Genomic DNA, 11,326 nt, shown 5'->3' with positions numbered 1-11,326 from the left:
TTTATTATATATTTACTAACCAGAGTTCAGAGTCCCCGTATTCTAGGTTCAGGGATAAAAAAAAAGGACACTGGGGCGGAGCTACGGTATTATCTGAGCCACCAGAGGGCAGCCACGCACTGTCTAGAAGGGACGCCGAGCATCTGCTGCTGGAGGAAAGCTGGATTTGGACCCTCTAGGTCTCTGTTGAAGAAGCCGTGCGCCACGTAAGGGATGTACAGGCACGGCCGCATCTCACCAGCCCCCGACGGCACCTGCCAGCAGATTTCAAACCATCTGCTCTAGTTGCGTTAATCCTGCGTTCTGTTTTCCACTAACATCAACTACAACTTAATTCTATTAAACACTGGGGCATTTCCCCCCTTTGATAGTTCTGCCCTCTCGTCTCTGTCGTGTTGGGCACTGGCTCTGCGGAGAAAGGCATGCTCCCGGGGAAGCAGGAGGTTCCTGCTGTGGGGCTGAGATTTACCTCTCGCTAACCAGCACCAGTGAAGAGCAGCACCAGTCCTCTCAGCATGGCAGGCCTCTACATAAAACACACCTCCACTTCTCTGTGCTGCTCTGCAGGCAAAAGCAACCTCTTCCCTCCCCCCTGGAGACCAGAGCCCTGAGCTAGTGCCGCAGAGGCCTGCACACAGCCATGCCTAGAGCCAGCCCAGCTGCACTAGCTCACCCCCTGCTGCCGTTCACCTTCTCAGCTGCAACCACAACGCAGCTGCTCCTCTTGGAGCCTTGCAATACCCCAGCCTCATGTGAACCATGCCCACGTGCTCCAGGGACTGCAGGTGTCATTCGGACAGAGCCCTGGCTCCAGCCGACAGGGAGGCAGACAGGCTGCCCTCCCTGCCACCAATGCCCACACCAGCCGGATAAACACAGGCTGCCTCTCCCTGGGGCACAGTATCAAAGACCATCATTTATTGCCATTCATCCATCGGGGCTTGCGGCCTCTATACAGTTTACAAGGTTTCATACAAATCAGGATTTAGTTGTTTGTTTGTTTTTTTACACACAGCCCCAAAAAAAGGCGTAGAAAATGTACACTGCTAAAAACCTGAACCGGGGAGGGTGCTCACAGCCAGCCCCCATGTGCCCCGACTGGCTAAGGGAGGGGAGGAGGAGCAAGGAACAAGGCCTGTAGAGTCCCAGCAACTGCTGGAACGGTGTGAGGTTGCTACCGCTTTGGCGGGGGCTGGCGCGAGGGCAGCAAGGGCGCAATGGTTCAGTGGGAGGGCGCCTACAGGGAGGAGAGGAACCAGCTACCTCCCGTCACTGGCAGCTGCCACTTTTAAATCACACCATGTCACTCCAGGAACAGGAAGCCCACATCGAGGCCTCCGATCAACCACTGAGGCAGCTGAGCCTGCAAAGAGCTTGCTCCTACCTGCCCTCTGGTTCTGCGCTCTCAGGGAAATCCTGCGAGTGCGAGTGAGTTAATGAGCGTGGCAGGTGGGCTGTCTTGCTCTCCCACAGCCGGGGCAGCTCTGCAGAGCTAAGAGAAGCAAAGAGGCAGAGTTTAATCAGCAACGGGTGTGGGTCCAACAGACCGGCCAGGGGCAGAGAGGCTGAGAGGCTGCAGGATGGAGGCACCGCTCAGGCCAGGCTCCCACTAGACAAGCCTACTTTGCCCAGCAAGAGGCGAGAGGTCCAGGCAGGCCAGGGCTGCAGAGCGCATGTGCTATGAGGTCCTTGACAGCCCCTGATGCTGCCTTCCTGCCTCTTCACCCCTGCCCCAGGGAAGATTCTCACTGTGCCCCTTTGCCCAAGCTGGGAAACACTACTCAGCCTCCAGCCTGCGTGGGTACAGCACCAAATGCCCATGAGCCCCGGGACAGGCACTGGTGGTCTATTACCTCTGCTTACGCCAGGGGCTGAGCCCTGCTTAGCATCAGTCTGGTCCCACACTAAGGTGTCTGCTGCAGCTGGTTCCCCAGGGAAGAGGGGTGAGTAGACCCCATCAAAGGTGCTGGAGGGTCAGCACCGTCATGGCAGAGAGGCAGAGCAGGTTCACACCATCAATCTCACACCCATGGAGCAGAGCCCAGGGCACCTCCCCCACCCCGACCTGCGTCAGCTGCTCCACCCGTCTCTCCCAACGCCCCACAGGCTCTGTGGGGGGAACTGGGATACTGCTTAGAGGCGCCAGCAGTGGGGCTGAGCCATACCCTCAGAGAGACGAGGAAGACAAGGCAGAGCAACAGAGAAGTAGTCGGAGTATCCCTAACCCTTTCCCTGCCTCCCAGGGAACAGCTGACAGCCACAGGGCAGAGGCCAAAGGGGAGGTGTCCATGCCGTGATGGCAAAGGCCTCCATTTCCCTGACCCCTGTGGTTGCAGAGTACAGGACAGGGAGCAAGATCCATGGCTGCCGAGAACAGCCTATGGCTCTTGCTTGCAGGGATGCAGCTTACGTAGGACCTCCCTGGCAGTGAATGAGGGAGGCACAAGGAGCAGCAGGGCAGAGAGAGATGCCCCAAGGGAAACAGCTGCCTGCCACCAGGAGCTGTCAGAGCCATGGGAGGGGCACTGGAGCAGAGCTAGGGCCCCCCCAGAGAACTACCACAGAAGGATGGGAGGGAACTGAGGGGGCGGCACCTGGTGGAGGGCTGACAGCTGCAAGCACCATGCTCGGCACAGCCTGAGCCCTGGGAAGGGCCATATGGCTAGACCTACTCATCGCAGCACTGCCAGGCAGGGGTGAGCCTGCTGCTGGCCTTGCCTGAACATCCCCCCCACCCCGCCACAGAGGTAGGGAGCCTAGGGGGGCCTGTCTGTGCCTCCCCTTCAGCCAAGGGCAGCGCCAGCCTCTGTTCTCTCACCAGGCTACCCAAGCAACAGCTGTAGGGGCGGGTCTCACTGGGGCAGGCCAGGAACAAGGCCCCACTCGTGGGAGACAACCAACAAGTTGCCCTGTCTGGGGGCGATGCTACGGGGTCTCTGCCCAGAGGAACCAGAGCTGGCCAGGCCAAGGCCACAGTGGAAGGCAGGGCTCCTCTGACTCCTGCTTCAAGGGGCCTCCAACCCCCGGTGGGGTGGAGGAGGGACCCAGCTGCCTGCATCTGGACCTCTTCTGCCAGGCTGCCAGTATGCTCACTGGTTGTTAGGGGGGCAGGTGTGCCCCCAGATGCAGCGCTAGAGACCTCTCCTGGAGCCAGAGCCAGTGATGGACCCTGGTCCCTTCCTAGAGCTCAGGGCTCCAGGACTCAGCTCTGTGCAGCCACAACTGATGCAGGCGAAAGGCTCCACAGAGAGCAGTCGCTTCATTTCAGCATCATCATGATCCCAAAACAGAATAAATAACCGTGAGGCCTTGCTGCCACAGGACTCCTAGCCAGGCAGAGGCCTCCAACCTGCTCCAGCACTCCCAGCCAACCGAGGCTGCCTGTCCAGTTAGAGGTATGGGCATTGCTTTGCTGGGTCCTGGCCAAGTCCACGAGTGAGGGACATCTGCAGGCAGGCATCTCCCAGGGTGGGTTAAGGTCGAGCAGGCAGGGAGTGGGCACCCCTCCCCTTGCACAGCAGCTCCGTGGGACTTGTGTCACGCAGGGGTTAGAAGGGAGAATTCATCCCCAGCTTGGTTTCAAACTGTAGCTTCTGCCTCTTCTGGTAGCGGACACGGACCCTGGGGAGGGTGAAAGGAGGGAGCACCACATAAGGTGTGTGTTGGGGGCAAGAAGACAAGGGCAGGCCCCTTGGCAGCTCAAAGAGCAGCCCTGGACCTGGGCAGCCCTATATACAGAGCCCAGGCACCCAAGCAGCCAGCCAAACCTGCACATAGCAGCCAGGCACCCAGGCCCTGTGGCACTCTAGTGCAGCTGCTGGGAAGTGCCTGGCCACTCCCTTCAAGTGCATGAAAGGAGGTTTTATCTGGATTCAGGAATTTCCCTGGGGGAACAGATCCTCCTCAGCTCTACCAGCACCCTCAGCTCTGAGTGAGCAGTCCCCATCAAACCAGCCCATCGCCAACTTGCCCTCACTGCCCTTCCACTTCAGTGACTGTTGGAAAGAGACTCTCTCCCACCGGCTGTGAAGGTAACTGGGGGGCCCACATTCTCCTAGGATGAGGTAGGGGAAATGGACCTCCAGCCCCCTTGCTAGTTCAGAGGCACTTGTTCCATCTGAGGTACTGGGCTGCTGGGTCTCAAAGTACAGGCATCTCAGCCTCGTTTGATCTCTTCACAAGTGTTTCCAGGCCCCAGTCGCTCTCATTCCCCATCCCTGATCCCTCCAAGGGAGGGTCCAAACCTGCCTCCCAGGATCCCAGAGTGGTGTCACTGCTGATTTATGCCACAACATTTTCTATAGGCTCCACTCTGTTCCTTAAGCATTGGCTCAGCCCAGCCCAGGGGCAGACTGGGAGCTGGGGGGTGACCGGACTGTGAGGCTTCCTTCCTCCTGCCCCAGCTTTGGTGCCTTACCGGATTTCATGAAGCTTGACAATCTCGTTGATGATGACCACCAGGATGAGCGAGAGGAAGCCCAGCAGCCATGACACCGGGGAAACGTGCAAGGAGCTGAAGGGCAGTGGAGACTCCAGGTTCACCCAGAGGTTCAGGTCCAGAGCTGTCTGCACAACCTGACCCAGCAACCTAGGCCAGGCATGGGGAGAGGGCAGTGGCAATCAGTAGAGTGAGCAGGCTCCTAGGCTCAGCCCCCAATGCCCCTGCTCCTCCCCCTCTGGGGAATCCACCTGAGGCCTGCCCCCCTCCTGATGAAAGCATCTCCTACATACTTAAGGATCTTCTAGGAGCCTTCTGCCAGCAGCTCCCATACAGGGACAGGTGTGTGGAGCAGGCAGAATACAACCAAGCTCAGACCAACCCTGCTTTCCCACTCCCCTCCCCTGTGGGGGATGCCAGCCCTCTCCTCCCTGGTACATGTGGAGCCCAGAGTACTCACACAACAATCACAGTCATGGCCCACCAGCGGTTGGACAGGGGGCTCTTCTTCCACAATGGTTGCGTGCGATGGACGTGGGTGATGGATATGAACACTGAGGAGAAGCAAAGAGGGGTTACTCCCTGCTGCCTGCACATGCCCACGCTCCTTGCAGCCATGCAAGGGAAGGAGGGAGCCCCTAGCTTGAGCTGGTTGTGGCACCAGGCACTACCTTCCAGCCAGGGGTCTTGAGGCGCTTCACAGAACCACACCCCAACAAAGCAAGGCAGGAGACTGTGCTCTCCAGAGGGGGAAACCGAGACAGGGTTGGCCAAGGTTTTGAAGGGTAGCACAGTCAGAAGCAGGATCAGAAGTCAGGCCTCAATGAGGGACTATATAGTCCTCCACTGAGGCCTGGCTTCTGATCCTGCTTCTGACTGTGCCACACTGGAGACCAGCAACAACCTCCTGGGCTCAACAGGCCCCAGAGACATAAGAGAAAAAAAACTTGAAGAGGTGCAAGCCACATGGGGCTTGACGAGAGCCACAGCCCAGGGCAGGGACAGCCAGCTGGACCTAGGACAGCCCAGAGAGGGCAAGGAATGTTGTGGAGCTCCCTGCAGTTACAGCCTCTCTGTTAAAGATTGGAGATCCCGAGGAGGCCACTCCCAGTTCTTGGTCATTCTCATCATGAGTGATTGAGGGTCTCAGCCACGTGGTCCCCAAAGCAGGACTGCCTTAGCACAGCTCCTAATGCTGACCCTTGCCCTGGGCACAGACACGCCACCCTGAGGGTCCCAGTCCCAGGAAGCCAGAACACCTGGACCAAGATGCAATGCTATGGCAAGAGTGGGCATTAATGAAGATGCGGGCGGAGACAATGGAGCCATTTTATCCAGTGTGGGGGCAGCTCTTGGCCAGAGGCTGGCTGAGCCCTCAGCTGCGGCAAGGAGCACACACAGCCATCTCATGTCAGGGGGAGAGAGAGGGACTTACCTGTGTGCAAAACAATCAGGCCAGCGGTGAGCTTCTGAGCCAGAAGAAGAGCATTGGAAAATATCCCAAACCAGTCAGTGGCATCACTGGCATCACTGGGGAATTACAGCAGAGGCCAAAGAGTCATGGGACTGCGCTCCACGTGGGGGAGTACTCCCCAAATCCCAGTCACAAGGGCAGGCTACTCTGGTAGCCCAGGGGTACAGGGAAGAGCTCTTCCTGTGGGGCACTCAGGAGGCAGAGGGGGCTAGAGATCCAAGTTGTTCCCTATGTCGGGGAGAGTCCCAGGAATCAGAGGCAGGAAGCCAGGGCCAGGCAGTCCTGAAGGACAGCAGGTGGTAGAGCAGGTAAGACAAGCCCCAGAGAACCACTGTCAGGGCTTCATTGCAGCCACGTGTGGTCGTCCCACCTTGAATGTGGCAGGCTCAGGGGTGGAACTGAGGCTGCTCCCATCACGGAGGGCCAGGAGAGAGGGGTGAGACCCACGTGGGACAGAGACTGGGCAGAAGGCAAGGTGCACGCTGCAACCCGGACCGTCCCTCACCTGGGCACCATGACGGAGCAGGAGGCATTGAGACGGATGCTGGTGACGTTCACCTCCCTGCAGGACTCGTGCAGCGTGAAGCCAAAGCAGACGAGGCAGGAGCAGATGGTGAGGCTGAACTTCAGCAGGAAGCAGAGCAGGAAGTAGTGCTGAGTCTGCAGACACGGAGAGCAGTGCACGCCGGTCACTGGGGCATGAGCTGGAAGCCCCCTCTGGCCTCTCCTCCCTGCACTCTCAGGGACTGTCCCACCAAACACACTGCCAGTGGCAAGGGCCCACGCTGCAAGGGCATCACCAGCTCAGCTCCGGCCTCTAGGGCCCAGCGAGGACTCCGACTCCATCACTACTGCACAGCAATAGCACGGGCCAGGTTGATGGGTCACAGCCTGATTTAAGAGCTGAAGGCACATCTTCAGTAGGACTGCCAACCAGCCCAACCCCTGCCCCAGTGACCTCTGCTTCTGGGGAGGGGGGGGAGCCATGCCCCTAACAGGCTACCTACCTTTTTAGGAATGGAGGTTAAGTTCTTCCCGGTGGCCACAGTCATGATAGAGCTGTGCGGGGGTTTGCCAAGGAGAGACACACTGGAAAACAGACATGAGAGTCCTGCCTACCCCAGAGCTGCAAACACATCATCTGAACCTGACAACTCCAGCGCTTGGACTAAAGCAGCAACTCCAAGGCCCGACTGTAGCACAGACATTGAGCCTCTGCCCTTCCCACCACACCCCAGGGATGCTCAGCAACTCCACAGCTTTCCCCAGATGGCCGACCCAGCTCCTTGAAGGCCTGACATCACTGCTCTGGGTAGGCCAACCAGGAAAACTAGTGGCAAGAGCAGCACACAGCACAACAGCACAGATCATGGGGTCACCAGGCCATGGTGAGATCCTACCATGGACAATGCCACTACCCCATTTGTTTTCACAACCCCCTGGTGCAGAGACTGCTGTTCTTGGTAAAAGCCTGGTACAGCAAGGTGAACAGGGAAGGACAGGACCCATAAACCAGCATATAGGAAATTCTCCTCTGTGTTTTTAAACACCCCACCTCTCCAGCTCCTTCCTCTGAGGAGACTTGGCCAGACACGAGTTAACACTCCTAAGAAGCACGAAGTGCCTTTCAGTACTGGCAATGCAAAGCTGAGAGACTTGCCCACATATGACCAAGGGAAACATCTCTAGCAAGACTCACCTGAGCAGTGGGTAACAGAAGCAGGAGAGCCACAGGATGTCTGTGGTGCTGAGGATGGGCGGAAGCTGCATCAGGCAGGAGAGGAACTGAACAGACAACATTCAGGGCAGACACCATGAGTGGCAAGAGGATGGACAAAAAGCATCCCAACAATGCCCCAAGTCTACTATAAGTTCCCAGACACTAGGACATCCAGGCTTCTTCACTGAGGCTGCAGCCGAGCCTCTGGCTGCTCTGGACCATGTGGCAGCAGAGGCTAGAGAAGGCCTCTTCCTGGAAGGGCAGGACCTGGCTAGTCCCCAGGCTACACCAGGCAAGAGGGGGCTGGAAATTGTTTCCTGTGGGAGGCTGGTTAATTCCTGCCTAGAGCAGAGGGACTGTCTAGGTCAGGAGGTGAGTGCATAGCCTTGACATGGCTAAAATAGTAACTGTCCTTAGAAGAACAGGATTATGTTCAGTCAGAGCTGGCCCACAAAGGAGACTAGCATAATTCCTGACATACTAAACACTATCCTAAAGCCATGAATCCTTTAGAACACCAGGACCCTCCCTTGCAGGCTGCCCCAGCCCTCTAGGCCAACATCCTCACAGGCTCCCCTTTCTCTCCCTTATCTCCAGCCCTGTGAGCACTCACCTGAATGATGACCAGGGTGAGCTGGCACTGCAGCAGGAAAAGGAAACACTTGCGGATCCCGTAAGTTGCATGCCTTGCCTAGAAGGAAGCAAAGCACCCAGGAAATTGGGGAGGGGCTGGGATAGTACCGGCTCCAAGGGGTACAAGAGGAAAATGCACTCACATGACCAAGAAACCCCTGCCCAGGAAACATTCTAGAGTGGGGGAAGGAACCTCAGGGGAAGATAGGAGGGGAGAGGAGTCAGACCCAGTGCAGGGTCTCTTGCTCTCCACTTGGAAGTGCCCAGACACGTCCCTGATGCAGCCTTGCACTGTTCTGCAGTCACAACACACCCATCAGTGCGGCCCAAGGAGCAAAGCTCTTCCACACATACCCAAAGAGCTGGCTCTGGGGATTTAACTCAGACCAAGAGCTCTCTGTCAGACAGCCTCCTCTTGGACCAACTACCCAGCTCCTAACAAGTCTTCCCTGACTGTTCAGAGGCCAAGAAGGAAGATGTGCCCTGTGCTGAGTATGATCAGACAACTGCTAGCTGTAGCAAACCAGGGGGCTGAAGCAGGGGATGGAAAGGCCCCACCTGCCTAGTTGTACAGAACAGACGGGCTGTGGTGCTGGGGCAAAGGCAATGCATTCACCGAGGGGGCATAGGGAAGGAAGGACATGACAGACTCACCTGCTCAATAAGCCGGATGATGCTGATGCTCTCTTCCTGGCGGAAGGACATGGAACAAGGCAAGCTGTTCAGTTGACCTGAGAGCTGCAGAGGGCTGAGCTCATCGGAGACATTCATCATGTTCGCACTCGTGGCATAGCCGAAAGTCTCCCAGGAGCAGCGGGAGGGGTAGAGGGGATCCAGGGCTATACTGTGCAGGCAGCACCGGATGTTAGCGAGACGGGGAGAAAACCATTGTGTGCCCCAAACACAAGTACATGACACATACAATTATATGCATGAGTGAGCCCCACCCTCCAATGCCTAGTGGTTGGCTGCTTGTCCACACCTGCATCTGTACACGTGAGCTGTCTCTGGCACACAGCTAAACATGCACCTTCAAATACATGGACCAGCACCCTCCCCAGACTAAGCTACAATGCTAAGCTAAGCCGTTACCAGTCACCCCAGCCAAAGACTCGTGGCTCCAAAAGTCTCCCAGGGAAAAATGCCACATCACAGAGCATGGGACACTAAGCAACGTGGCATGCTGGGTCCTCCCCAGTGCACAGGGCAAGGTGCTGCCAACAGCCAGGGGCTCCCCCTGCCAAGAGCGTGGCCTGCAGGATGGGGTTCACCTGATGTCGCTCTGCAGGAAGAGGCAGCTATTGCGCAGGTTGGCCGAGCTCCCCAGGCAACACGTCACCTCCCCATACTCCTGCATGATCTTGATCATCTCACACATGGCTGCAAGGGAGTGGGACAGCAGGGTTTAGCACCTGTGTGTCAATTCTGCAGAGTCACAAGTAGGCCTGCTGAAGGGAGGCCTTATGGCTGCCCACTGGAACACAGGCCCCTCCACTAACCAAGGCTGAGCCGGTCTGCTTCCTGACCTTTGAAATACGTGAACTAAGGTCAACAGATGCCAACTGGGATTTCCCTAAAGCATGAATTGCACATACAATAAAACAGTCCAAGAAAAGATCCCCCAGCAAAGACCCCAGACACATTCATACTCCCGTCTCTTAGGTGCAAACCCCTCTCCTTCCCAGACCCTGCCCCCATCAAGACTCAATCCTTCTGACTAGACAGTAACAGGCAGCAGTGTCCTACATGCCGACTCCTGCAGCTTGTATGAATGCTGATGGAGGTGGGGGGATTTCTTAGGGACTGGATCACTGCCACGGGCCACTCAGTAACTTAGTCCCACGTGGAACAGGACTGACATCTAGCCCTTAATGCCAAAGACTGTTGGGTAGGTCCCCAAAACCCCCTCCCCTGTTTCCTCTAGGGTCTCCCCCTCCACATCACTCTCTACCAAGCTGAGCCAGAGCAGACAAGTGGGCAGGTGTCTGGCAGTTGAGGGCCCAGCCCAGCTGCTCACTTACTCTCAGGAGTGCAGTCTGTAAAGAGAGGCACCAGCAAAGGCACATTGTCAATGTTCTGCAGGTGAGGCCTCACTTGGTGGATTCCCCGTGGAAGTTTGGCCTGAAAACAGCAAGCAGGAGGTGGGATTGGAATTAACATCACTGCAGAGTGCCGCCCCGACTGACCCAGCAAATCTATCCGCCCCAAGGAGATGAGGCTGTAGGACTGAGCTGAAGTCACTTTCCACTAAGGCAAGAGCCTGGCAGTCCTAGCAAACACTGCAAACCAACGGCTTCTGCTGAAGCACTGCACTGCTATTAACATGCCTGTCTGCCCATACTCCCCTCTGTGACTCACAGTCTGCGGGTTCAGGATGACCAAGCAGAGGTTGGGAATTTAACGAGCCAAAACACCAGCTCAGGCATGGCATCAGGAAAGAACAGATCTGCCAGTTTCACCTCCAGCCTCATTCTGGCCTAACCCAAGGAGCCCAAACAGGAAGCCAAGCTCAATCTGAGACTGGACCTAGCATTCCTCGGCAAAAGGAAAACCTCGCATAAAGGCTGCTCTGTTGCTGGGGTCACAGAGCACTCAAGGGACAAGAGGAAGGGGTTGTTTGGTAGTAAGACACAGCAGGGCGGAATGAACCTGAGCAAAGTGTTGAAGACAAATGTTTCAGAGATGAGGAATGGGATAAGGACAAGCTAGTGACAGAAAGCTAATGCAAGCTTCATGCTGTCTGAAGGGCATGCCTATTGGGACTCCATGCTGACTTGCAGTGTGTAATGTGTTTGGGAGCTATGTGAACTCCACAGCAAACCAGGTGAAGTTTACAAGACAGGCTTGCTTTCTCTCAGGGCTGGCCTATTGCAGATTTTTCTGAATCTCTGCTTCCAGCAAGGTACATAACTTCTGCCTTAGCACATCCCTGCATTTTGCCAGCTATCAACCTTCTGCTGCATAAAGCCCCATCTCCCAAGCCCCGAACTACTGGATCCCCAGCAGGGCCGGGGGGGGCAGAGATTGGGAGCCCCCACACCTGTCTGGCAGGTGCCCGGCT

The 11,326-nt window shown here is 56.7% G+C and overlaps 2 protein-coding genes across 4 annotated transcripts in view; one reads left to right on the top strand and one right to left on the bottom strand.

The window, feature by feature from the left end:
- Positions 1 to 3,937, top strand: part of CASKIN2 (CASK interacting protein 2) — a 58,553-nt gene extending 54,616 nt beyond the window's left edge. Inside the window, exon 22 of the transcript XR_002102418.1 lies at positions 3,926 to 3,937. The gene's annotated coding sequence lies outside the window, so the exon portion shown is untranslated. The remainder of the gene's footprint in view (positions 1 to 3,925) is intronic.
- Positions 897 to 11,326, bottom strand: part of TMEM94 (transmembrane protein 94) — a 53,540-nt gene continuing 43,110 nt past the window's right edge. For all 3 annotated transcript variants that reach the window (XM_019542553.1, XM_019542552.1, XM_019542551.1), the window contains exons 21-31: positions 10,287 to 10,386; positions 9,537 to 9,645; positions 8,920 to 9,109; positions 8,246 to 8,323; positions 7,612 to 7,697; positions 6,920 to 7,001; positions 6,418 to 6,572; positions 5,874 to 5,968; positions 4,899 to 4,992; positions 4,418 to 4,588; positions 897 to 3,621 (exon numbers count right to left, since the gene is read on the bottom strand). In XM_019542553.1, coding sequence (XP_019398098.1) covers positions 3,549 to 3,621; positions 4,418 to 4,588; positions 4,899 to 4,992; positions 5,874 to 5,968; positions 6,418 to 6,572; positions 6,920 to 7,001; positions 7,612 to 7,697; positions 8,246 to 8,323; positions 8,920 to 9,109; positions 9,537 to 9,645; positions 10,287 to 10,386 — 1,233 coding nt within the window. In that variant the 3' untranslated portion in view covers positions 897 to 3,548. The remainder of the gene's footprint in view (positions 3,622 to 4,417; positions 4,589 to 4,898; positions 4,993 to 5,873; positions 5,969 to 6,417; positions 6,573 to 6,919; positions 7,002 to 7,611; positions 7,698 to 8,245; positions 8,324 to 8,919; positions 9,110 to 9,536; positions 9,646 to 10,286; positions 10,387 to 11,326) is intronic.

This window comes from Crocodylus porosus, unplaced genomic scaffold (assembly GCF_001723895.1).
Source record: "Crocodylus porosus isolate Cpor-Errol unplaced genomic scaffold, CroPor_comp1, whole genome shotgun sequence".
Classification (NCBI taxonomy): Eukaryota; Metazoa; Chordata; order Crocodylia; family Crocodylidae; genus Crocodylus; species Crocodylus porosus.
Note: the sequence above shows the minus strand (reverse complement) of the source record. Positions and strands in the feature narration are given on the sequence as shown.